Source organism: Saimiri boliviensis, chromosome 12 (genome assembly GCF_048565385.1).
Source record: "Saimiri boliviensis isolate mSaiBol1 chromosome 12, mSaiBol1.pri, whole genome shotgun sequence".
In the NCBI taxonomy this organism is placed as follows: Eukaryota; Metazoa; Chordata; class Mammalia; order Primates; family Cebidae; genus Saimiri; species Saimiri boliviensis.
In genome coordinates, this window is record NC_133460.1 from 51,468,093 (window position 1) to 51,493,780 (window position 25,688).

Sequence of the window (25,688 nt, forward strand, 5' to 3'; positions counted from 1 at the left end):
GTTTCTAGGTTGTGAGAGCTCCAATGAGGCCTGGTTCAGAGGCCAGGAGATGGAGCTTCCTCCTGCCCAGAAGGGCCCCATTGCAGAGTTGTGGGGTGAGGGAGTATTCAGTGCAGGGAGGGTGGTTACAAAGTCTTTCCAGCTCCAGCCAGTTGGAAGGATTCTACCATCCAGCTCAGGACAGGAGGGACCAAGGCCCTTCACTCTGGGTCCCAGGAGACGCTGACAGTTAGGAACCCCCCACCACCACCACCACCACCTTTTAGATCCAAAGATTGTCCTGGCAGACAGGCCTTGTCTCTATCGGGGGTTTTGGAGGGTGTCACAGGGGAAGACACTGACCAGTCCAACTTCCCCCAGGCCTCTGCCCAGGCTCCTTGCAGAAGACTTTACCCTGGAACTCACTCCCTCCTACTTTAGGAACCCTTCCAACAATAGGACTGCCTTCTTTAAAAAAAAAAAAAAAATCGGCCGGGCACGGTGGCTCAGCCTGTAATCCCAGAACTTTGGGAGGCCGAGGCAGGTGGATCACGAGGTCAAGAGATCGAGACCATCCCGGTCAACATGGTGAAATCCCGTCTCTACTAAAAATACAAAAAATTAGCTGGGCATGGTGGCGTGTGCCTGTAATCCCAGCTTCTCAGGAGGCTGAGGCAGGAGAATTGCCTGAGCCCAGGAGGCGGAGGTTGCGGTGAGCCGAGATCGCGCCATTGCACTCCAGCCTGGGGTAACAAGAGCGAAACTCCGTCTCAAAAAAAAAAAAAAAATCACTTTTTAGAAACACAATGAGACAATAACACTAATAGATTTCTTTTGAAAAGAAACAAAATTACCCAGTGCACATTAACTAGCCTTCCCATTTGAGACAAGTTGTTTTATTAACAGGAGACAGTGAATGATAAAAGGGTGCTTGCAGCACTGCTGGGCAGTCTCTGATGGTGTTTGTTGAATGAATAAATGATTCCTAATAAACTGAGCTTTCCAAACCAGACCCAGATTCTTTTCTTTATGAATATCTACTAAAAAACAAAAAACAAAAACAAACAAAAAAAACCCTGTATTTTCTTTAGGTCAGTGTTCCACATTTTCCTGAAATATTATTTTTCTCTCAAGAAAAGAAAAAGAGGCCAGGCGCGGTGGCTCACGCCTGTAATCCCAGCACTTTGGGAGGCCGAGGTGGGTGGATCACAAGGTCAAGAGATCGAGACCATCCTGGTCAACATGGTGAAACACCGTCTCTACTAAAAATACAAAAAATTAGCTGGGCATGGTGGTGCACGCCTGTAATCCCAGCTACTCAGGAGGCTGAGGCAGGAGAATCACTTGAATCCGGAAGGCGGAGGTTGCAGTGAGCCGAGATGGCGCCATTGCACTCCAGCCTGGGTAACAAGAGTTTCAAAAAAAAAACTCTGTTTCAAAAAAAAAAAAAAGAAAGGCCAGGTGAGGTGGCTCACACCTGTAATCCCAGCATTTTGGGAGGCCAAGGCTGGAGGATCAACTGAGGTCAGGAGTTTGAGACCAGCCTGGCCAACATGGTGAAACCCCTTCTTTACTCAAAATACAAAAATTATCTGGGCATGGTGGCTTCCACTTATAATCCCAGCTAGTTGAGAGGCTAAGGCAGGAGAATCGCTTGAACCCAAGAGGACAAGTTTGCAGTGAGCTGAGATCACACCACTGCACTCCAGCCTGGGCTAGAGAGTGAGACCCTATCTCACCAAAAAAAAAAAAAAAAAAAAAAAAAAAAAAAAAAAAAAAAGAAGAAACATCCTAAGTCTGTCTCTTTAGGGTGTTTAGATGTCACGACTTGTCAGCCTGGAGGAAAGGTTTCTGCTCCTGATGGATTAATTCCCAGCTCTTCTCTCCAGCTTGCAGGAAGACACACCCATGTAGGTCATCTCTGTAAAGGGTGATTTCAAGAGCGTGTCATCTCCAGCCCTCCAAGCACTTCATCTAGCTACCTTGATCCAGTGTCTTTTTATTTATTTATCATTAAAAATTTCTGTATTCCCATTGTTAAGCAATCTGGTGTCTTTAAAACTCCAACAAGTGACACAGCTTGAAGAATGGCAAGAGAAGGCTGTGAAAGCCCCAGTGGCTAACAAACTATTCCATTCTGCAGCTGTCCTTAAGATGTCTCCTGGATCCCCTGATTTTTTTTTTTTAAATCCATAAATTTGTCTCCATAAGTGGGTCTCCCACCTGTAAAATGAGAGTGGGGTGCATGGCTTAGATTCTGATTCTTTCCGGTTCTAAGTCTTGGCCCAAGTGTCAACTCTTTCTTTTTTTAAGTTGGGTTGAGGATGGGGGTTGCCGAGGGCAGTGGCCTGACATCTCCTGCAAGTGTCATTTGTCACGCGAAAGCAAGCCTGACCCGAGGCAAGGCCCGCCTATCTGGTTAGGTTTCTTGCCCGTCCCACCCCGGGGGCCCTGGGCATCTGATGTAAGTTCAGCTCCCTCTTCCATCAGGGTCCCCACGTCCCAGATTAGTAAACCTTTAGAGAAATAAAGGTCGAGTACGTCCCAACCTTCACCCACCCTCAGCAACTACTGTTAGCCTCCGTACACTGCTACCAGGCCAGATTTCCTGCGGCCCCGCCTGAATGACGAAACAGGGGATAGCCATTGCACACTCCCTGGCTTTCCGGAGACCTCGGTCCTCGGTCCTGATGCAACCGTCTGGGTCTTTTACACAAAGCGCTGGGCGAGGGCTGGGCGCTAGGACCCGGCGGGCGCCCAGGCTGGGAGGCCCGGCTGTGCTGCCTGCAGTCCGCGAGGCTGGCGGATGGGTCAGTGAGTCCATCTGTTGTGGATCCTCGTTTCCATCCTTGCACTGGGCGCTATGAACCCGAGCCCATCCACACTCCTCTAACCACCCTCCTCAAGCCCTCTCCTCGAGAGCATTTGGTGGTTGGAAGCGGATAGGATTTGGGGGCCAGGCTCTTATGGGACAGGGATCCCCATTAGCCCATGTCCTGGGGCTGTAGAGTAACAGCCAGGATGGGCAGGTGGGGCCTTGGGAAAGGGGCAGCACGGTGCCCGGAGCTGCCCAGTCTGTGGACCCTACGCCCATATCACGACCCTTTGCAAAGCAGGGACCGAGGGGGTAAGAGCGCGAGGGCAGACCGGGCTAACGTCTGCTCCCCGCGCCGCTGTCCCAAGGGCATCCCCCCGTGTGCCCAGTTGTGTCCGAAGCTCTCAGGATCGAAGACGCTGGGGGCAACCGTTTTCCTTGCCCGCCGCCCTCTCACGCTTCCCTGCCTTTCCCCCCAGCCTAGTCACGGGCTGTCCCCTCCCCCAGCAACACAACCCTATAATAAACAAGTCTTTCCGTGATCCTCCCCTGCCGCGAGCGCCCTCCGGGACCTTGGCAGCTGCAGCCGCCGCGGATCCTTTCCAGAAAGGGGGCGTGGCGGTGGGTCGGGGTTCGGCCGCGAGCGTTCGGGGGCTCAGTGGGGGCGGGGCCCGGCCGCTGTCACCGGGCAGGAGAGAACGTTGCTTACGTGCGCCAGCAGACCATTGGCCGAGGCGGGCCACACTCCCGGGCCTGGATTGGGCCGTGGCGCAGAGAAGGCGTGGCCTCGCCGCGCTAGTCCTTATAGGTTGCTCCGCGCTGGTGCTGGGGAGCAGCCGGCCAAAGGGGAGGTGCGGGTGTGGAGCAGGCACAGGTCTGGGCCGCGCTCGGTGGTTGGCACCGGTTCGCACACCCATTCAACCAGCAGGACGCACTGACCGCGCTAGCAGTTCTCACTGACCGCGCTAGCTGGTGAATGTCCCTTCTGTGTGTGGGTCCTAGAGCTCGCAGTCTGGTCTAGTCCCCAGACTGACGCCTGGTCGGTGCCCCTCTTGTCTTACAGCGGCTTCTGCGCTCCAGCATTCCGAGCTCATCAGCAAACGCCCTGGCGTCTGTCCTCACCATGCCTAGCCTTTGGGACCGCTTCTCGTCGTCGTCCACCTCCTCTTCGCCCTCGTCCTTGTCCCGCACTCCCACCCCAGACCGGCCGCCGCGCTCAGCCTGGGGGTCGGCGGCCCGAGAGGAGGGGCTTGACCGCTGCACGAGCCTGGAGAGCTCGGACTGCGAGTCTCTGGACAGCAGCAACAGTGGCTTCGGGCCGGAGGAAGGTGAGCGGTGAGCGGTGGGCGGGTGCCGAGGCGACTCAAGGGGCCAGGAAGGTGGGGAAACGCCGGTGCTGGAAGGAGTCAGAGCCACCTTGGCTTCCTATCCCATCGGGACCCAGATTGCCTGGGGGCAAGGGGAATCGGAGTATAAGGTACGAGAGTGAGGCGGAAACTGAGGCAGAGTGGGAGGGAGCGTTGGTTTCTTAAGGAAACAGCACCTCCCCCGCCTGTGCGTTTTCTTTTGAAGCCGTTGTAATATCCGCCCCTGTGTGCTCTCCCTTCCAGACTCGGCTTACCTGGATGGGGTGTCGTTGCCTGACTTCGAGCTGCTCAGTGATCCTGAGGATGAACACCTGTGTGCCAACCTGATGCAGCTGCTGCAGGAGAGTCTGGCCCAGGCGCGGCTGGGCTCGCGGCGCCCTGTGCGCCTGCTGATGCCTGGCCAGCTGGTGAGCCAGGTGGGCAAGGAACTACTTCGCCTGGCCTACAGCGAGCCGTGTGGCCTGCGGGGGGCGCTGCTGGACGTCTGCGTGGAGCAGGGCAAGAGCTGCCACAGCGTGGGCCAGCTGGCACTCGACCCCAGCCTGGTGCCCACCTTCCAGCTGACCCTCGTGCTGCGCCTGGACTCACGCCTCTGGCCCAAGATCCAGGGGCTGTTTAGCTCCGCCAACTCTCCCTTCCTCCCTGGCTTCAGCCAGTCCCTGACGCTGAGCACTGGCTTCCGGGTCATCAAGAAGAAGCTGTACAGCTCAGAACAGCTGCTCATTGAGGAGTGTTGAACTTCAACCTAGGGGGGTCGTCAGTGCCTCCCAGGGCAGAGAAGACTGAACTTTTGCGGTGGAGACTTCGGGCAGGAGCTGAGGGACTGATTCCTGTGGTTGGGAAAACAGGCAGCCACCTAAAGTGGAGGGTGAGGGAACAAGAGTTTCCCAGGAAGCTCATTGAGTTGTGTGCAGGTGGCTGATTATTGGGGACATAGACCCCTCAGTACTGTAGCATGAAACAAAGGCTTAGGGGCCAACAAGGCTTCTGGCTGGATGTGTGTGTAGCATGTACCTTATTATTTTTATTACTGACAGTTAACAGTGGTGTGACAGCCAGAGAGCAGCTGGGCTGCTCCGGCCTCGGCCTGGCCCGGGGTGAAGGGGCCGGTGCTCCTCAGAGCAGCTGGAGGGAGGGGGGAGGTCGTGGAGGTGGTTTGTGTATCTTACTGGTCTGAAGGGACCAAGTGTGTTTGTCATTTGTTTCATAGCTTTTGTTTTTCTGATCGGAGCATCACTACTGACCTGTTGTAGGCAGCTATCTTACAGACGCATGAATGTAAGAGTAGGAAGGGGTGGGTGTCTGGGATCACTTGGGATCTTTGACACTTGAAAAAACACACCTGGGAGCTGCGGTCAACCCTTCCCCCATGGAGTACTTCGGAGCTGAGCTGGGAGGGGAGGGGCCAAGAGGGTGGGGGCTGGAACTCCTCCCCTGCAGGAGTGCCATCTGGGTCTTCCATCTAGAACTGTTTACATGAAGATAAGATACTCACTGTTCATGAATACACTTGATGTTCAAGTATTAAGACCTATGCAATATTTTTTACTTTTCTAATAAACATGTTTGTTAAAACAGTTGAGTCTCATCAATGCCATGAAGCGAAAAGGAGGGAGGTGGGTGCTAGTGAAAGGCAAGTCTCATCAGGCCCTGGGGTCCACCTGTGTGTTCCTCCATCCCTTTCCGGGACTGCCTGCCAGCATGGTGACACCGGTATGTGTATCATGTGCCATCTGTGCCAAGAACCCTTGGCCCTGTGCTGGCTGAAGCTACCAGGATAACACCCTGGAAAGCCCCTGAAGGTAGGGGATGAGTCAGACCTCCCAGCAAGGAAGAGTCTTCAGAGGGAGAGCTCACCTGGCTGCCCGGGTTAGAAGGCCCAGACAGGAGGGTCCCCTGACCCCAAAGTCTTGTGTTTTTTACGTTTTTTTTTTTTTTTTAATTTTTTAAAAATTAAGATGAGGTTTCATCGTGTTGGTCAGGCTGGTCTTGAACTCCCGACCTCAGGTGATCCGCCCGACTTGGCCTCCAAAGTGCTTGGATTACAAATGTGAGCCACCATGCCTGGCCAACCCCAAGGACCAGGCGTCCCCAAACTTTGAACACAGGGGGCCAGTTCACTGTCCCTCAGACCGTTGGAGGGCCGCCACATACTGTGCTCCTCTCACTGACCACCAACGAAAGAGGTGCCCCTTCCTGAAGTGCGGCAGGGGGCCAGAGAAATGGCCTCAGGGGGCCGCATGTGGCCCGCAGGCCGTAGTTTGGGGACGCCTCTCTTTAGCAAGCAGTAAAAGAACTAGGAAAGACCTTTTTTTCTTTCTGGGAGAAAAATCAGTTCTATATTTTCTGCAGTCATGAAAATTACAAGTCTTATCTTTGGATATAAAAAGGCTGAAAGGGATAGTTTCAAAAAGTTTACTTAGCTCATGCCTCTCACTGGACAAGGAACCAAGAGGCACATGAGCTGCCGCTGGAAGGAAGTCTGGACCAGGTGGGTACAGAACTGCCTGTACACACACAGGTGAGGGAAGGAATGCTAAGGGCTTAGGAAGGAGAAGGCAGGCCTATCTTTCTTCACGTTGCCCTGGGTGACCTGGACGCCCTCTGTGGCCTCAACTCATTGCATACTGGTGGCTCACACCTGTAATCCCAGTGCTTTCAGAGGCTGAAGTGGGAGGATTACTTGAGCCCAGGAGTTTGAGACCCTGTATCTCCAAAAAATTAAGGAATTAGCCCAGCATAGTGTCATGCACCTGTGGTCCCAGCTACTTGGGATGCTGAGTCCAGGAGTTCAAGGCTACAGCCTGGGTGACAGCAAGACTCTGTCTCTAAAATCAAAACAAAAGAGTCATTGTGCACTCTGGGCCCTAAGTTCCTTATCAGAGAAATTGGCAAATTAGGGTTGAGCCAGATGAAGGGCAAAGCCTTTCCCTCTTCTTCCCTGGGACTATCAACTCACACCAACTGGCCTTTGGAGAGTTCTTATCTCCCTTGTTTCTCTTCCTGGTCCCAGACAGGGCTTGTTTGCTCAAGACTGTAAAACAGTGGTTCTTCCACTTGAATGTTCGTAATTAGATCGCTTGGGGCCCTCGTGGAGATTCTTAGTGCATCTGGGCCAGGGCCCCAGAAATCTGCATTTACATCAGGGATTCCGATGGAGGGTCCTAAACTTTATGATGACTTAGAAGAGCCACCTCCTGTTGGTAGAACGAAGTGACTTGTCCCTCAGAATGAATGAACTGGGGTTAGAAGTGCATTTGGAAATGGTGAGAACAGTGAAGAAGACGCTCAGGGTAATGTTCAGAAAGCCCTCATGCCCATTTTCTTAGCACATCCTCCTAATAGCCAGCCTGTAAGGGGTGGGTGGGGCAGGGGTTTATATTGTTTTACAGGTTAGTAAATGCAGGCCCCAGCCCTGGAATGGTCATCTTCTTAGTTAAGGGCTTTGTCTACTCCCAGCCTCCTGAGGTTCAAGGGCTGGGAGTAAAGCAAGCTTGACACCTGGGCTGAGTCTGAAGGGCACTTTCCCAGAAACTGAGATCTGTGCCAATGCTCATGACCCTGCCTCCCCAGTCTCAAAAGAGAAGCAAGGAAACAACTGTCTGTCTTCAGTGTAGATAGTCTTGTTGGTATTTGGGGCCTGCGCTGGGTGGACCAGTCAGCATTAGCCCCTCTCCAAGTCAAGGAGGCAGCTGAGCCCAGCACAGCGCCTTTTGTTTTCTTTTCTTTTTTTTTTTTTTTTTGAGACGGAGTTTCGCTCTTGTTACCCAGGCTGGAGTGCAATGGCGCGATCTCGGCTCACCGCAACCTCCGCCTCCTGGGTTCAGGCGATTCTCCTGCCTCAGCCTCCCGAGTAGCTGGGATTATAGGCACGCACCACCATGCCCAGCTGGTTTTTTTGTATTTTTAGTAGAGACGGGGTTTCACCATGCTGACCAGGATGGTCTCGATCTCTTGACCTCGTGATCCACCCGCCTCAGCCTCCCAAAGTGCTGGGATTACAGGCTTGAGCCACCGCGCCCGGCCCACCGAGCCTTTTCTTAGATAGTCGGACTAAGGCCAAATCAAAGCTTGGGTTCCCAAGATAGCTCAGCTGAGATAAGTGGCTTTCCTCATTTTCACAGGACCTGAAAATCCTCCTGCAGCAGGACAGAAGGGTCCTGGAGTGGGAGCCCTGTAGCTGGAGTCTCATAGTTAGGGGTATAGGGTTGCTGAGGCCCAAGACAGTTCTGAGTCCTGAGGTCTCCTAAGATGTGGCAGGGAGCTTTGCCCAGGTACTGGACTCCCTAAGAGAAAATGGGGCACACTGCTTTGTTGTTAAGCAGGAAAGCTAAGAAAGCTTATAAAGACTTACACATAAATTCAACTTTGGTAAATGCTTTCAGAAATTGTCCTAGTTAGCAAGGCCCTGTCTGAGAAAGGAAGAAAGGAAAGAATAAAAAGAAAAAAAAAAGAAAGGAAAGGAAAAAGATTGCCCTATCTGGCCTAGAAAATATGTACTGATTCCCTCCCTTCATACAGGATTCCCTCTCTTATTCCTATTTCCCACCTCATCGGGTCAATGCTCTAGAATCTGCTGTGGTTCCCCAGATTCCACTGCCAGCCTTTTAGGACGTTTGGTGTTGGACCCTATACTCCCTACAGAGGGTCACCTCCCACCATTCCCCTTATTTGGGGGCAAGTCGGTACCAACTGCCCTTTTCTGTGGCCCCAGACACTGTTCATTCTAGTGCCTCCCATCAAGGATGCGGTTCCTCTGTTTTGCTGGCAAGCCCTGTCCTTCCTTTAAGGCCTAGAGCAAGTTCCAGCCTTTTTACGGCTCCTTTCTGCCTCCCCTCCCCCCACCTTTCACAATTGCAGTGTGAAAACATGGCGTACAATGATCTCATTGTATGCACTTGTTTTGTACCCCCTAGTTCTATAGAACACCCCTAGGCTCTCCTCAGGCCTGGCACACAGTGGTTAACTAAGCATTGGCTGTCTGAGCCCTGGGTCATGCCCCCTCCCTAAGCTCAGAGAACATAAGATTCCCTCACCAGCCTCAGACTCTCAGGCTACAGGGAGAGGAGGGCGGGGTTAGAAACAGTTGCTGTTTTCATTAGCCTACCGCCTAGTCGAGAGGAATATTAAAGGCCGAAGTCCTGGAAGGGAGGTAGTGTCCTTAGTGGCTAAGGCCACCTGCATTAGTGAAATCAGGATTTCAAATCCCAGCTCAGCCATTTTCTAGCCAATTACCTGGAGCAAGTCACTTTACCTCTCTAAGCTTCAGTTTCCTCATCTGTAAAGTGGGAATGATAGTGAGGAAATGATACACGTAACAACATTACTAGGGACCCGACGAGCAGAGGAAGCCCAGGACTGGAAAGAAGATGGCAGCCTGAGCATGGCCGAGACGGCTGCGCAGCAAGTGCCTTTAGTAGGACTATCCATTGATTCCTGTTCCCTCTGGGCTTACATTCCTCTAACAGTTTTTGCTTTGTTTTGTTTTTGTTTTTGAGACAGAGTTTCGCTCTTGTGACCCAGGCTGGAGGGCAATGGCGCGATCTCGGCTCACTGCAACCTCCGCCTCCTGGGTTCAGGCAATTCTCCTGCCTCAGCCTCCTGAGTAGCTGGGATTACAGGCACGCGCCACCATGCCCAGCTAATTTTTTGTATTTTTAGTAGAGACGGGGTTTCACCATGTTGACCAGGATGGTCTCGATCTCTTGACCTTGTGATTCACCCACCTCGGTCTCCCAAAGTGCTGGGATTACAGGCGTGAGCCACCGCACCTGGCCAACAGTTTTGTTTTGTTTTGAGATGGAGTTTTGCTCTTGTTGCTCAGGCTGGAGTGCAATGGTGCGATCTTGGCTCACCACAACCTCCGTCTCCCAGGTTCAAGCGATTCTCCTGCCTCAGCCTCCCAAGTAGCTGGGATTACAGGCATGTGCCACCATGCCCAGCTAATTTTGTAGTTTTAGTCGAGACAGGGTTTCTCCATGTAGGTCAGGCTGGTCTTGAACTCCTGACTTCAGATCATCTACCTACCTCGGCCTCCCAAAGTGCTGGGAGGTGTAAGCCACCGCACCTGGCCTCTAACAGCTTTTCAAAGTTACGGTCTTGGCCGGGAGCAGTGGCTTACGCCTGTAATCCCAGCAGTTTGGGAGGCCAAGGCAAGTGGATCATGAGGTCTGAAGTTCAAGACCCGCCTGGCCAAGATGTTGAACTCCCATCTCTACTAAAACTACAAAAATTAACCAGGCGTGGTGGCAGGCACCTGCAATCCCAGTTACTTGGGAGGCTGAGGCAGGATAATCGCTTGAACCTGGGTGGCAGAGGTTGAAAAAAAAAGCAAAATTACTGTCTTAACAGCCATGTTGGCTGGGCACTGGTGGCTCATACCTGTAATCCCAGCACGTTGGAAGGCCAAGGTGAGGGGATTGCTTGAGCCCAAGAGTTCAAGACCAGCCTAAGCAACACAGTGAGACCCCTCTAAATAAATAAATAAATAAATACATTTTTAGCAGCCATGTCAACATATGACCTTAACAAATTCAAAAGAAAAACAAGGCTGGGCACAGTGGTTTATGCTTGTAATCCCAGCACTTTGGGAGGCCAAGGCTGGTGGTTCACTTGAGGTCAGGAATTCGAGACCAGCCTGGTCAACATGGCGACACCCGTCTCTACTAAAAATACAAAAACTGGCCAATGTGGTGGTGTGTGCATGTGGTCCCAGCAATTCGAGAGGCTGAGGCAGAATTGCTCGAACTCGGAAGGCAGAGGTTGCAGTGAGCAGAGGTTGCAGTGGTGGAGTTTGCGGTGAGCCGAGATTGCATCATTGCACTCCAGCCTGGGCAACAAGAGCAAAACTCTGTCTCAAAAAAAAAAAAAGAAGCTGATATCAAAATGTTCTTCTGGTTAGGTGCAGTGATCTCAGTGCTTTGGGAGGCCAAGGCGGGTGGATCGCCTCTACTAAAAATACAAAAAGTAGCTGGCTGTGGTGGCACACGCCTGTAATCTCATTTTTTTTTTTTTTTCCTACTGAATCTTGCTCTGTCACCCAGGCTGGAGTGCAATGGCACCATCTGGGCTCACTGCAACCTCCGACTCCTGGGCTCAAGCAATCCTCCTGCCTTAGTCTCCCAAGTAGCTGTGACTGCAGGAGCCTACCACCAAGCCCAGCTAATTTTTGTATTTTCAGTCCAGGCGGGGTTTCACCATGTTGGTCAGGCTGGTCTCAAATTCCTGACCTCAGATGATCTGCCCACCTCGGCCTCCCAAAATGCTGGGATTACAGGTGTGAGCCACTGAGCCGAGCCCTTTTTTAGGTATACATAAATAGCTGGGTATGTGATATGTGCCTGTAGGCCTAGCTAGCTACTCAGGAGGCTGAGGCAGGAGGATTGCTTGAGCCCAAGAGTTCAAGGCTGGTCTGGGCAACATAGAGAGACCCAGACTCTAAAAAATAAAAATAATTTTTATATATACACAAAAATTAACTCAAAGTGGAAAGCGTATCATAAGTCTAAATGGAAGAGCTAAACTATAAAACTCTTAGAAGATATATAGGAGTAAGGCCGGGCACGGTGGCTCAAGCCTGTAATCCCAGCACTTTGGGAGGCCGAGGCGGGTGGATCACGAGGTCAAGAGATCGAGACCATCCTGGTCAACATGGCGAAACCCCGTCTCTACTAAAAATACAAAAAATTAGCTGGGCATGGTGGCACGTGCCTGTAATCCCAGCTACTCAGGAGGCTGAGGCTGGAGAATTGCCTGAACCCAGGAGGCAGAGGTTGCGGTGAGCCGAGATCGCGCCATTGCACTCCAGCCTGGGTAGCAAGAGTGAAACTCCGTCTCAAAAAAAAAAAAAAAAAAAAAGAAGATATATAGGAGTAAATCTTCATGATCTCAGATCAGGCAATTATTTCTTAGATAAGATTCCAAAAGCACAAATGATAAGAAAGAAGACTGACAAGTTGGATTTTATGAAAATTAAAAACAGTTGTGCTTCAAAGGACACCATCAAGAAAGTAAAAAGACTGAAATACCACCCACAGGGGGCCAAAAAAAAAAGAATGAAAGTGAAATGAGGCTGGACGCGGTGGCTCAAGCCTGTAATCCCAGCACTTTGGGAGGCCGAGGCGGGTGGATCACGAGGTCGAGAGATCGAGACCATTCTGGTCACCATGGTGAAACCCTGTCTCTACTAAAAATACAAAAAAGTAGCTGGGCATGGTGGCACGTGCCTGTAATCCCAGCTACTCAGGAGGCTGAGGCAGGAGAATTGCCTGAACCCAGGAGGCGGAGGTTGCGGTGAGCCGAGATCGCGCCATTGCACTCCAGCCTGGGTAACAAGAGCGAAACTCCGTCTCAAAAAAAAAAAAAAAAGAAAGTGAAATGACAACCCACAGACTGAGAGAAAATATTCAGATATTCAGATCCTTTGCTCATTGTTTATTTGAATTGTAAGAGTTTCTTATGCATTCTAGATGCAAAGGCCGCTGCACAGGCCAGGTGCAGCCACTTTGAAAAGCAGTTCAGTGGCTGGGCACAGTGGCTCATGCCTGTAATTCCAGCACTTTGCGAGGCCGAGGCAGGCAGACTGCCTGAGGTCAGGAGTTTGAGACCAGCGCGGCCAGCATGGTGAAACGATGTCTCTACTAAAAATACAAAAATTAGCCGGGCATGGTGGCACATGCCTGTAACCCCAGCCACTTGGGAAGTTGAGGCAGGAGAACTGCTTGAACCTGGGAGGCAGAGGTTGCAGTGAGCCGAGATTGTGACATTGCACTCCAGCCTGGGCAATAGAACAAGTCTCCATACCAAAAACAAAAACAAAAAACAAAAAACAGTTCGGCAGTTCCTCAAAATGCTAACCATGGAGTTACCATAGGACCTAGCAATTTCAATTCTAGGTATACACTCAAGAGAAATGAAAACATATGTCTACACAAAGAAGTTGTACACGAATGTTCATAGCAGTATTATTCACAATAGCCAAAAAGTGGAAGCAACCCAAACATCCATCAACAGACTTGAAACAAAGTATGGCATAGCCACACAATGGAACATTAGTTGGCAAAAAAAAAAAAAAGAAAAAGAAAGGCAATTCTGATACATGCTACAACATGGCTGAGCTTCCAAAACATTCTGCTGAATGAAAGATGCATGTCACGAAGGATGACATATTGTATGATTCCATTTATATGAAATGTCCAGAATATGGAAATCCATAGAGACGGAAAGTAGGTTAGTGGTTGCCTAGGGCTGGGAGTTTGAGGAAAAGAGTGGGTGACTGCTCATGGGTATTGAGTTACTTTTTGGGGTGATGAAAATATTCTAAAACTGACTGTGTTGATGGATGCAGAACTCTGAACATATCAAAATCCATTGAAATTTGTGATATGTCAATTATATCAATAAAGTTTTAAAAAATACACATTTGTCAAAATTCACGGAATTGTACATCTAAAAAAAGGTGCATTTTGCTACATGCAAATTATACCTCAATTAAAAAAAATTTTAACACTCCCAAAAAAACATGTAAAATAAGCTCTGGGCTAGGTGCAGTGGCTCATGCCTGTAATCCCAGCACTTTGGGAGGCCAAGGCAGGCAGATCACCAGAGGTCAGGAGTTTGAGACCAGCCTGACCAATACGATGAACCCCTGTATCTACTAAAAATACAAAACTTAGCTACCTGGGAGGCTGAGGCAGGAGAATTGTTTGAACCTGGGAAGCAGAGGTTGCTGTGAGCTGAGATCAAGCCATTGCACACCCTAGCCTGGGCAACAGAGCAAGACTCCATCTCAAAAAAAAAAAAAAAAAAGAAAGCTCTCAAAGTTTAAAAAGTAAATTATGGCTCCATAATTATAGTTCAATTTAGTGTAAATATGGTAAAATTTCACTAAGAAAAGGAAAGCAAAGAGAAGCTATGATTACTTTGGCTCAATTTTTTTTATTGTCTGTCTCAGTCAATAGAATGTCAGTTTTTGCCTGCCTAGCTTTGTGTCTGGCTTATAGAAAATGTTAAGAGAGCCGGGGGCCTCACGCCTGTAATCCTAGCACTTCGGAAGGCCGAGGCAGGTGGATCACAAGGTTAGAAGTTCAAGACCAATCTGGCCAACATAGTGAAACCCTGTCTCTACTAAAAATACAAAAAAAAAAAAAAAAATTAGCCAGGTGTGGAGGTGTGTGCGCCTGTAATCCCAGTTACTCGGGGGGTAAGGCAGGAGAATCATGTGAATCCAGGAGGCAGAGGTTGCAGTGAGTCGAGATCACACCATTGCACTCCAGCCCTGGTGACAGTGTGACAGGCGGGAAGGATGAAAAGGACCATGACAGCTCAAGTCCAGCATTTTCTGGAGAGGACTATTTGGGCTACTTGCAAGTACTTTACCATTATTGTTATTATTATTTTTAAGACAGGGTTTCACCATGTTGGTCAGGCTGGTCTTGAACTCCCGACCTCAGGTGATCTGCCTGCCTTGGCCTCCAAAGCGCTTGGATTACAGGCATGAGCCACCACGCCTGGCCAAACTATTATTATTTTTGAATTCCCTCCATAAGGCTATATTATTATTATTTTTGAGACAGAGTTTTGCTGTTATCTCTGAGGCTGGAGTGCAGTGGCGCGATTTCGGCTCACTGCAACCTCTGACTCCTAGGTTCAAGTGATTCTCCTGCCTCTGCCTCCGAGTAGCTGGAATTACAGGTGCATGCCACCATGCCTGGCTAATTTTTGTACTTTTAGTAGAGACAGGGTTTCATCGTGTTGGCCAGGCTGGTTTCCAACTCCTGCCCTCAGATGGTCCGCCCACCTTGTCCTCCCAAAGTGCTGGGATTACAGGTGTGAGCCACTGTGCCCAGCCCAAGCACTTTATTATTATTATTATTATTATTACTATTATTGTGGTGAAATACACATAATATAAATCTTGCCATCTGAACCGTTTTTGAGCATATACTTTAGCAGTGTTAAGTGTATTCTCATCATTGTACAATCGATAGCCAGAACTTTTTCCCTTTTCCAAAATTGACATTCTATACCCATTAAACAATTCATTTCCTCCTCCTGTGGCAACCCCCATTCTAATTTCTGTCTCTAGAAATTTGACTATTCTAGGTATTTATGTAAGCGGAACTATGTAGTATTTGTCTTTTTGTGACTGATTTATTTCACTTTGCATAATGTCCTTATGGTTCATGCATGTGGTAGCACGTGACAGCACTTCCTTCCTTTTCGGGCTGCATAGTACTCCGTTGTATGCACACACCACATTTTGCTTATCCATTCATCTGTCACAGACACTTGGATTGCTCCCATCCTTTGGTTATCGTGAGAAAGCTGCTATGAACATGGGTGTATGTTTACCTCATCAAGTCTCTGCTGTCACTTCTTTCAGGTGTAGACTCAGAAATAGAATTGTTGAATCATATGGTAATGTGATTTTTCCTCTTTTGAGAACCTGACATACTATTTTCCATAGTGACTGTACCATTTTACACTTGCACCACCAGTGCACGACACTTCCAAGCAATTTTGTGCCCCACTACGCCCCAGTCCCACTCCAAATGCCTCAACAGGCAAGTCCTGCTGCACCCACTCCTACAAGGTGGTAAGTGGTGAGGGGCCAGATGAGAGTTTGGGATCTCCAGCATTCTGGAATGTTCTAGGAAGTCGAAGGAGAGGGTTGAGAACTGCACACTGTAACACAGGGTTACATGGAAGGGCAGGCTCAGGACTGAAGAGGATAAATAGCCCATATTTATGGAATCTTTTGCATCTTCAACTCACTTATCACCAACTACAAAATAGCTATCACTATTATTATTCCCATTTTACAGATGAGGAAATCAAGCAACAGGGGGCAACAGAGGGAGCTTGGACTGGGAACGGAGAGACCTGTGGTTTTGCCTGAGTTTTCCACTGACCCTTGTTTCTTCATCTTTGAACTGAGGGGATGGGACTGGATGACACCTAAGAGAGAATCTCTGAGGCACAGCTCAGCTGCCAGCTGCTGCCACTGCTGTTTTCCTCCCGCCCCACCCGATTTCCCTCCCTGGGTTCAAGCCTGGGGCGGGGCTCGGGGTAAGAAGAACAGAGCCTTCTTGCAGGTCACTAAGCAAATGCTTGACTGCTTTCTGGGGCGTGTCTAAGTCTGGAAGGAGAACGTTAAGAAGAAATTTCCATGGCCCTTCCCCCATTGGGGGATTTTCCACTCTGCCTGGGCAGACATGCCTCTCAGGTTCCCCGGATCCAAGCTCCGGCAATCCGTAGGTTTCATTGAATGGCTCAGCTCAGTGCTAGGAGAAATGTTCTGGGTCTTGCCCTAGGAAAGGGGCAAGTTTGTTGAGGAGGCACAACTGATCTAGAAAGACAAAGTGGGGTTGGAGGCAGGATAGTACAAAATCAAGTATTCAATCTAGAAGAACCCCAGAGAGAGACCAGGGGAGACAGAAGCCATCATGGGGAACTTCCTAGAATAAGAAACTAGATTTGGAGGGGCAAAGGAGACTTGCTAGGCAGACAGGAGAATGCAGAACAGATGAGGGGCCAGGCACGGTGGCTCACATTTGTAATCCCAGCACTTTGGGAGGCTGAGGCAGACAGATCACTTGAGGTCAGGAGTTCAAGACCAGCCTGGCTAACATCGTGAAACCCTGTCTCTACTAAAAATACAAAAATTAGCCAGGCATGGTGGCACATGCCTGCAATCCCAGCTACTTGGGAGGCTGAGGCAGGAGAATCGCTTGAACCCAGGAGGCGGAGGTTGCAGTGAGCCCAGATAGCATCACTGCACTCCAGCCTGGGTGACAGAGTGAGACTCCATCTCAAAAAAAAAAAAGAAGAAGAAGAAGCCGGGTGCGGTGGCTCACACCTGTAATCCCAGCACTTTGGGAGGCCGAGGCAGGTGGATCACAGGGTCAGGAGATTGAGACTATCCTGGTTAACATGGTGAAACCCCGTCTCTACTAAAAATACAAAAAATTAGCTGGGCATGGTGGCCCATGCCTGTAATCCCAGCTACTCAGGAGGCTGAGGCAGGAGAATTGCCTGAACCCAGGAGGCGGAGGTTGTGGTGAGCTGAGATCGCACCATTGCACTCCAGCATGGGTAACAAGAGCGAAACTCCGTCTCAAAAAAAAAAAAAAATTAACCAGGCATGGTTGCACATGCCTGTAGTCCCAGCTACATGGGAGGCTGAGGCAGAAGAATTGCTTGAACCTGGGAGACAGAGGTTGTGGAGTCAAGACTGTGCCACTGTACTCCAGCCTGGGAGACAGAGTGAGACTCTGTCTTAAAAAAAAAGGGATTGGTGTTGGGAAAACTGGCTAGCCATGTGCAGAAAGCAGAAACTGGATTCCTTCCTGACACCTTACACTAAAATGAACTCCAGATGGATTAAAGGCTTAAACATAAGATCTAACACCATAAAAACCCTAGAAGAAAATCTAGGCAAAACCATTCAGGACATAGGTATAGGCAAGGACTTCATGACCAAAACACAAAAAGCATTGGCAACAAAAGCCAAAATAGACAAATGGGACCTAATCAAACTCCACAACTTCTGCACAGCAAAACAAACAGTCATTAGAGTGAATCGGCAACCAACAGAATGGGAAAAAATTTTTGTAGTCTACCCATCTGACAAAGGGCTAATATCCAGAATTTACAAAGAACTAAAACAGATTTACAAGAAAAAAACAAACAAGCCCATTCAAAAGTGGGCGAAGGATATGAACAGACACTTTACAAAAGAAGACATACCTGAGGCCAACAAGCATATGAAAAAATGCTCATCATCACTGGTCATTAGAGAAATGCAAATCAAAACCACATTGAGATACCATCTCACGCCAGTTAGAATGGCGATCATTAAAAAATCTGGAGACAACAGATGCTGGAGAGGATGTGGAGAAATAGGAACACTTTTACACTGTTGGTGGGAGTGTAAATTCGTTGAACCATTGTGGAAGACAGTGTGGCGATTCCTCAAGGACCTAGAAATAGAAATTCCATTTGACCCAGCAATCCCATTACTGGGTATATATTCAAAGGATTATAAATTGTTATACTATAAGGACACATTCACACAAATGTTCATTGCAGCACTGTTTACAATAGCAAAGACCTGGAACCAACCCAAATGCCCATCAATGATAGACTGGACAGAAAAAATGTGGCACATATACACCATGGAATACTATGCAGCCACAAAAAACGATGAGTTCCTGTCCTTTGTAGGGACATGGATGAACCTGGAAACCATCATTCTCAGCAAACTGACACAAGAGCAGAAAATCAAACACCGCATGTTCTCACTCATAGGCGGGTGTTGAACAATGAGAACACATGGACACAGGGAGGGGAGCATCACACACTGGGGTCTGTTGGGGGGAAATAGGGGAGGGACAGCAGGGGGTGGGGAGTTGGGGAGAGATAGCATGGGGAGAAATGCCAGATATATGTGAAAAGGAGGAAGGCAGCAAACCACACTGTCATGTGTGTACCTATGCAACTATCTTGCATGTTCTTTAAATGTACCCCAAAACCTAAAATGCAATAAAAAAAGAAAAAAAAAGGGATCATTAAACATGAATCAATATAAAATTTTGAATTAGATATTTTACATTTTTTTAATTCTCCAAAATCTGGCAACTAGTTTATATTTACAGCATTTGCTAAATTTTCTTTTTTCTTTTCTATTTTTTTTTCTTTGTTTTTTTTTTTTTTTTTTTTCGAGACGGAGTTTCGCTCTTGTTACACAGGCTGGAGTGCAACGGCACAATCTCAGCTCACCGCAACCTCCGCCTCCTGGGTTCAGGCAATTCTCCTGCCTCAGCCTCCTGAGTAGCTGGGATTACAGGCACACACCACCATGCCCAGCTAATTTTTTTGTATTTTTAGTAGAGACGGGGTTTCACCATGTTGACCAGGACGGTCTCGATCTCTTGACCTCGTGATCCACCCGCCTCGGCCTCCCAAAGTGCTGGGATTGCAGGCGTGAACCACCGTGCCCGGCTGCTAAATTTTCATCTGTAAAATGATCTGTATTTAGATTTTATAAAATTTGCAGTCGAAAAAGTAGATTCATGTACCCAAGTTGTTCCAAACATCCTTGAACATTTTCCAATATCTGAAATAAGTATCGCTTTTTGTTGTTGTTGAGACAGAGTCTTGCTCTGTTGCCCGGGCTGGAGTGCAATGGTGCAATCTCGGCTCATTGCAACCTCCACCTCCTGGGTTCAAGTGATTCCCCTGACTCAGCCTCCTGGGTAGCTGGGACTACAGGTGCCTACCACCATGCCTGGCTAACTTTTGTATTTTTAGTAGAGATGGAGTTTCACCATGTTGGCCAGATAGTCTTGAACTCCTGACCTTGTGATCTGCCTCCCTTGGCCTCCCAAAGTGCTCGGATTACAGGCATGAGCCACCTCATCTGGCTGAGTATCATTTTTTAAACTTAAATGACTTAAATGTATACTAATTAAAATTAAATAATTTTTTTTTGAGATAGTGTCTCACTCTGTAATCTGAGCTGGAGTGCAGTGGCACAACCTCGGCTCATTGCAACTTTCTCCTCCTGGGTTCAAGTGATTCTCCAGCCTCAGCCTCCTGAGTAGCTGGGATTAACAGGTGCCTGCCACCATACCCAGGTAAGTTTTGTATTTTTAGTAGAGACAGGGATTCTCCTTGTTGGCCAGGTTGGTCTCGAACTCCTGACCTCAGGCGATCTGCCTGCCTCAACCTCCCAAAGTGCTGGGATTACGGGAGTGAGCCACTGAGCCCAGCCAATTAAATAAAATGTAAAGTGCAGCTCTTCAGCAGCGCTAGGTCTATGTCAAGCACTCAATAGCCACACATGGCCCGTGGCCTCCATGTTGGAAGGCACAGCTGTGAGCTGTACAGCCTTGTCTGGCATGAGGGTTGGATGGGTAGGAGACGGAGGCTGGAGTCCAAGAGGCCGGTGGGAGAACTCCATAGCCAACTAGGGACCAGCTATGGAAGGGAATGGTGGGGAAAACAGAGACAGGCAGGCCTGGGCCCACCTAAAAATGAGACAGGATCCCCAGCCATGATGCCCACCAAGCTACACAGGTCTGGCTCACTAGCTCACAAGGGAGTATCCACAGTGGGCTCTTCCTACTAAGGAAGTGATGGCCCCAGACTCTTGGGTAGAGCTCCTGTGCCCTCCTACACTACTACAAAGGAATCTGGGGGATGTATGATGCTGGATCTCAACAGGCTCCAGCTCTGTGGGTGGAGTGATCTTCCTCTTATCTCTCCCATCTGTGGGCAGCTGGGGTGGGGTGGTTAAGTACGTGGTCCTGGTTAAGCAACTCTGAAGTCAGATACACCTGGGTTCCAACCCCAGCTCAACCAATTCCTTACTGTGTGCCCTTGGACAAGTCAAATCTCCTCTCTGAGCCTCAGTTTCCTCATCTGGAAAATGAAGACAAATAATGAAATGTTGTAAGACTCTAATGATGTCTGCTGACTGCCCAGCCCAATCAATCAAATGATCAATTAACAATCACTGTTATTCCCAGGTACTGTCCTTTTCCTGGTAAAAACAGGAAAGTAAGCCAGGCATGATGGCCCACCCCTAGAATCCCAGCTATTAATATTTAGGAAGCTGAGGCAGGAGGATCACTTGAGCCCAGGAATCCAGCCTGGGCAACATAGTGAGACCCCATCTCTACAAAAACATTTAAAAATTAAAAATTATTTCAGAATAGGAAAATAGATTGGAGAATGTTGGTGATTATTGGAAAGGAGAGGGCAGAGGCGAGATGAAGGAGGTTAATTCCCACGGTGGAGGGTCCTTTTCTAGGACTCCCCCACCTTTCCTGCTGGGGATCCTGTCTCATTTTTAGGTGGGTCCAGGCCTGCCTGTCTCTGTTTCCCCGAGTCCCTCCAATAGACTTGGTTAATCATCAGGGGTGGGGAGGAGCCCGCTGCTCCCAGAAGCCACAGGTCCTGGAGCATGAGGTAAGAATGGCCAAGAGCCACCTTCCAGAAATGGGGAGAATGACTCAAACAGAAACAGGAGCGGGTGAGGTCACCCTGGGTACCTGGAGTTACTCAGAGTGACGCTGATACGTGCCTGGCAGGAGTGATGGATGAGCAAGGCTCCAGGAAAGCAGGTGGGGCTAGAAACCACCCAAGACAAGGAAACTATTGGGTTTGAAACTCCAGGTGAGCAGAGTATGGCCTGAGAGCAGCGGCAGAGGCTGAAAGTGGGCTTAGTCTAGGTGTTCTTGAGGGTGGGGTGGCTCCGACTCTCCCCCACTGAGTCAGCACCCCACCTAAGCCAGAAATAGTGAGATCTATGACCTCAGCTTTGCCCACTGCAACTCCACAGTCCCCAAACCTTTGCTCTGCTGGGTCTTCCCAAGCGTGAGAGCTGACACAGCCCTGAGCAGCCCACTGTCCTCTGCCCCACCAAGTTTAACTCTCGTCAACTTGTCCTACATCATTTCTTCCCTTGTCTGACACCCCCTCCTGGAATTGGTGCCCCAGAGTGGGGAAAAACCTACCCTGCTCACTGCTCTATCTCCAGGGCATAGCTCAGACTCTGGCACATGTGAGTGCTTAGTAGAAACTTGATGGGGTATTAAAGTTGAGACCTGGGTGGGTTCTCATTGCATTTCTTTTTTTTTTTTTTTTTTTTTGAGACAGAGTGTCGCTCTTGTTACCCAGGCTGGAGTGCAATGGCACGATCTCGGCTCACCGCAACCTCCGCCTCCTGGGTTCAAGCAATTCTCCTGCCTCAGCCTCCTGAGTAGCTGGGACTACAGGCACGCGCCACCATGCCCAGCTAATTTTTTGTATTTTTAGTAGAGACGGGGTTTCACCATGTTGACCAGGATGGTCTCGATCTCTTGACCTCGTGATCCACCCGCCTCGGCCTCCCAAAGTGCTGGGATTACAGGCTTGAGCCACCGCGCCCAGCCCTCTCATTGCATTTCTAACACTCCTTAGGTGGCTTTGGGCCCACCCCTCTGAGCCTTGTTTCCACATCTGTAAAGTGGCAAACCATCACCACGAAGAACCAGGAAGAACCAAGTCACAAGGCAGGGAGGATGAAGCATCCAGCCTGTTCTACCAAGTTTCCGATGGCTAATCCTTCAGATGCAGCTTGTAAGCAGGTCAATTACAGAATAGGAAACTGAGGTACAAAGAAGTCATGATTAGAAGATTGCCTGGGGGACCAGTCAAGGCCTCCCTAACACCCTGCAAGCCCTTCTAGGAGCTCTGGTTAGGTCACTCTCATTCAGTCCACCTGGGAGGTGCCATCCACAGGTCCTGAAGTGTGTGGCCTGTCCCTGCTGTGTAAAGTGGCCCTCCCCACTCTGCATCCTCTTTGAGGTGACTCCTAGTGGTAGGCAAGTGCTGGAAGACAGCAGAGATGGCTGCCTCCAGTGTTGGGGTCTGGAGTCAAAGAGACTGGGGTGGGGGGGGCATTCATCATCCGTAAGTATCCACTTAACACTTTCACTATACTCCAAGAGGGAGGCAGTCCAGCCTAGTGGTGAGATGTTCCCACTGTGGAGTCAGGCTGGCTGGTGTTGGCCGTGGGACAGTCCTTTCTTTTTTTTTTTTTTTTTTTTGAAACCAAGTCTCACTCTGTCACCCAGGCTGGAGTGCAGCGGCACAATCTCAGTTCACTGCAACCTCCGTCTCCCGGGTTCAAGCAATTTTCCTGCCTCAGCCTCCCTAGTAGCCTGGATTAACAGGTGCCTGCCGCCATGCCCAGCTAAGTTTTGTATTTTTAGTAGAGACAGGGATTCTCCTTATTGGCCAGTCTGGTCTCGAACTCCTGACCTCAGGCGATCTGCCTGCCTCGGCCTCCCAAAGTGCTGGGATTACTGGTGTGAGCCACTGCGCCCAACCTGGGGCAGTCCTTCCTAATCCCTAGTGTCCTACCTAAAAAGACGCCTTTGAGGGTGCAGTGCACTCAGCAGTCAGCACAGAGCCCCACTTACCATCAACACTCAACAAACAGCATGTGTTGTTAGTTTTTGTCTGTTCTGAAACAGAGTCTCACTCTGTAGCCCAGGCTAGAGTGCAGTGGTGCAATCATGGCTCACTGCAGCCTTGATCTCCTGGGCTCAAGTGATCCTCCCACCTCAGCCTCCCAAATTGCTGGGATTACAGGCATGAGCCACTGTGCCCGGCCAGTTTTTTAGCCTGTCAGCTCTGTGAGGAACACTTATTATGGTCATTGGGTACCCACAGCTTTGACCCTTAGCATGTGCTCAGGTGGATGAGTGAATGAGTGGAACAGAGAAAGGAAGAGAAAGCAGGAAGGAGAAGAGGAAGAATGAAGGAAGGGTTGAGTTTGTTCTGGAAGCTCCCAGCTTCCATTCCCACCACACTCTCCCTCTGCTCCTAGCACACCAGGGAACTGACTCAAGGCTCTCCTCTTACCAGGTGCTACGTGGGGTTCAGAGAGAAGAGCCGATCTGAAATGGGGCACTGGTCTGAACCCTGGACCTGCTGCTCGCCATTGACTGAACTTAGCCTCTTAAATATTCTCCCCTGTAAAATGGGAGTGACCATACTACTTCACTGAGTTGTAGGAAGACCGAAAGATGTATATGAATACATTTGTTAACTAAAGAGTGTTAGGGATTCTCCAGGGTAGGGATAGGCAGTGCAGGCTCTGGAAGCAGACTTGTGTTCACATCCCTGCTCCACTGCTTAGAGACCTTTGGCAAGGGCCTTAACTCCTCTGGGCTTTAGTTTTCTTATCTGCAAAACAGGGATTATACTAGTTCCTATCTCATAGAATTGTTATAATGATGAATGAGATAATGCCTGAGAAGCTTTTGAATCAGTGCACAGCACAGATTAGGTGATCAATCAGTGGTGTCCATGATCAAGTGCCTGATATGTGCCTGCTGTCAGGAAGGATGCTGTGAACTACTTCACACTAAAATGTTAATGAATGATAAGATCTATGATGCTTGGGTGGGTATGGAGGCTCACGCTTGTGATCCTAGCACTTTGGGAGGCCGAGGCAAGTGGATCAGGAATTTGAGACCAGCCTGGCCAACATGGCAAAATCCTGTCCCTATTAATACAAAAATTAGCCTGCGTGGTGGCTGGCACCTGTAATCACAGCTACTTGGGTGGCTGAGGCAGGAGAATCACTTGAACCCAGGGGGTAGAGGTTGCAGTGGCCATGATCATGCCACTTCACTCCAGCCTGGGCGACAAGAGTGAAACTCTGTCTCAAAAAAAAAAAAAAATTATCTACTATCTCTCTCTCTCTCTCTCTCTCTCTCTCTCTCTCTCTCTCCCCGGGGCATATGAATCTTAACAGGAATTAAAGAAGTGAAACCCCATCTAATTATGGGTTTAAAAAATAAAACAGGCAGGCCGGGCGCGGTGGCTCACGCCTGTAATCCCAGCACTTTGGGAGGCCGAGGCGGGTGGATCACGAGGTCGAGAGATCAAGACCATCCTGGTCATCCTGGTGAAACCCTGTCTCTACTAAAAATACAAAAAATTAGCTGGGCATGGTGGCACGTGCCTGTAATCCCAGCTACTCAGGAGGCTGAGGCAGGAGAATTGCCTGAACCCAGGAGGCGGAGGTTGCGGTGAGCCGAGATCGCGCCATTGCACTCCAGCCTGGGTAACAAGAGCGAAACTCCGTCTCAAAAAAAAAAAAAAGAAAATAAAGAAAATAAAAATAAAACAGGCATACAGGGTGTAGGGGAGGGCTTTCCTAGGGTCCCTCAAAATCACAGCTGCTGTCCACTGCACAAATCCTGCCTGGTCCCAGAGAGGGACCACACACAGGGGAAGGGCGAACATAGTGCCAGTCCCTGAGGAAGCTGGCCTCTGCTGGAGAAACAGGAGGCAGCTGGCCCCCAGGACACCGAATCACTCTAACTAAATCCGGAGGCACTGCCATCGTGGCAGTGGCCTAGCCTGAAGCAATCAGAAGGGCTTCAAGGACCCTCCAGGGAGCAACAGAAGCCAGGGTCAGGGGACGGGGACAGGCACCAGATGTGGCACCAAGAAATGTTCTAGTGGGTGCCAGGATTATTTTTCATTATCCTCAGAATTTGATCAAACCCATTTATTATTATCATTATTACTAAGACGGAGTTTCGCTCTTGTTCCCCATGCTGGAGTGCAGTGGTGCCATCTCGGCTCACCGCAACCTCTGCCTCCCAGGTTCAAGAGCCTCACTTTCCAATCCATTTCTCCCTGACTGGCACCTGTAGTAGAAGGTGCAGAGGGAGTCAGGAGGTGGGCTCTGAAGCCCTGGCATTGGGACGTTAGCAATGGGCACTCATTTGGTATCTCTTCAGTTCCTCCTTTGGGGAAACCCTCTTCCCTCCTTCCCTTTCAGCCCATTGGAGCAGGGGAGGCTGCAGGTGTGGGGCCTGTGAACAGACTTGCCAATCAACACGGGATTATTCCTGCCCTGCCCTGCTATCTGTATGGTCATGTGACCCCAATTGTCCACTTAGAGTGAAACTCAGGATGTGTGTCACAATTCCCAGGGACAGAGCCTCTTTTCTACT

At 49.5% G+C, this 25,688-nt stretch overlaps 1 protein-coding gene across 1 annotated transcript; it reads left to right on the plus strand.

The window, feature by feature from the left end:
- The first annotated feature begins 3,611 nt into the window (after positions 1-3,611).
- On the plus strand, positions 3,612-5,738 carry DDIT4 (DNA damage inducible transcript 4). Its single transcript, XM_003928618.4, has 3 exons — positions 3,612-3,766; positions 3,858-4,122; positions 4,405-5,738. Exons 2-3 carry the CDS (start codon positions 3,918-3,920, stop codon positions 4,896-4,898), a joined length of 699 nt encoding a protein of 232 aa, XP_003928667.1. The 5' UTR covers positions 3,612-3,766; positions 3,858-3,917; the 3' UTR covers positions 4,899-5,738.
- Positions 5,739-25,688: the final 19,950 nt, after the last annotated feature.

Bases quoted from the DNA above. Each gene is read 5' to 3' on its own strand.
- DDIT4 (XM_003928618.4), top strand. From the start codon at position 3,918: ATGCCTAGCCTTTGGGACCGCTTCTCGTCGTCGTCCACCTCCTCTTCG. The intron at 4,123-4,404 runs GTGAGCGGTGAG...TCTCCCTTCCAG, and splicing joins TGGCTTCGGGCCGGAGGAAG to ACTCGGCTTACCTGGATGGG.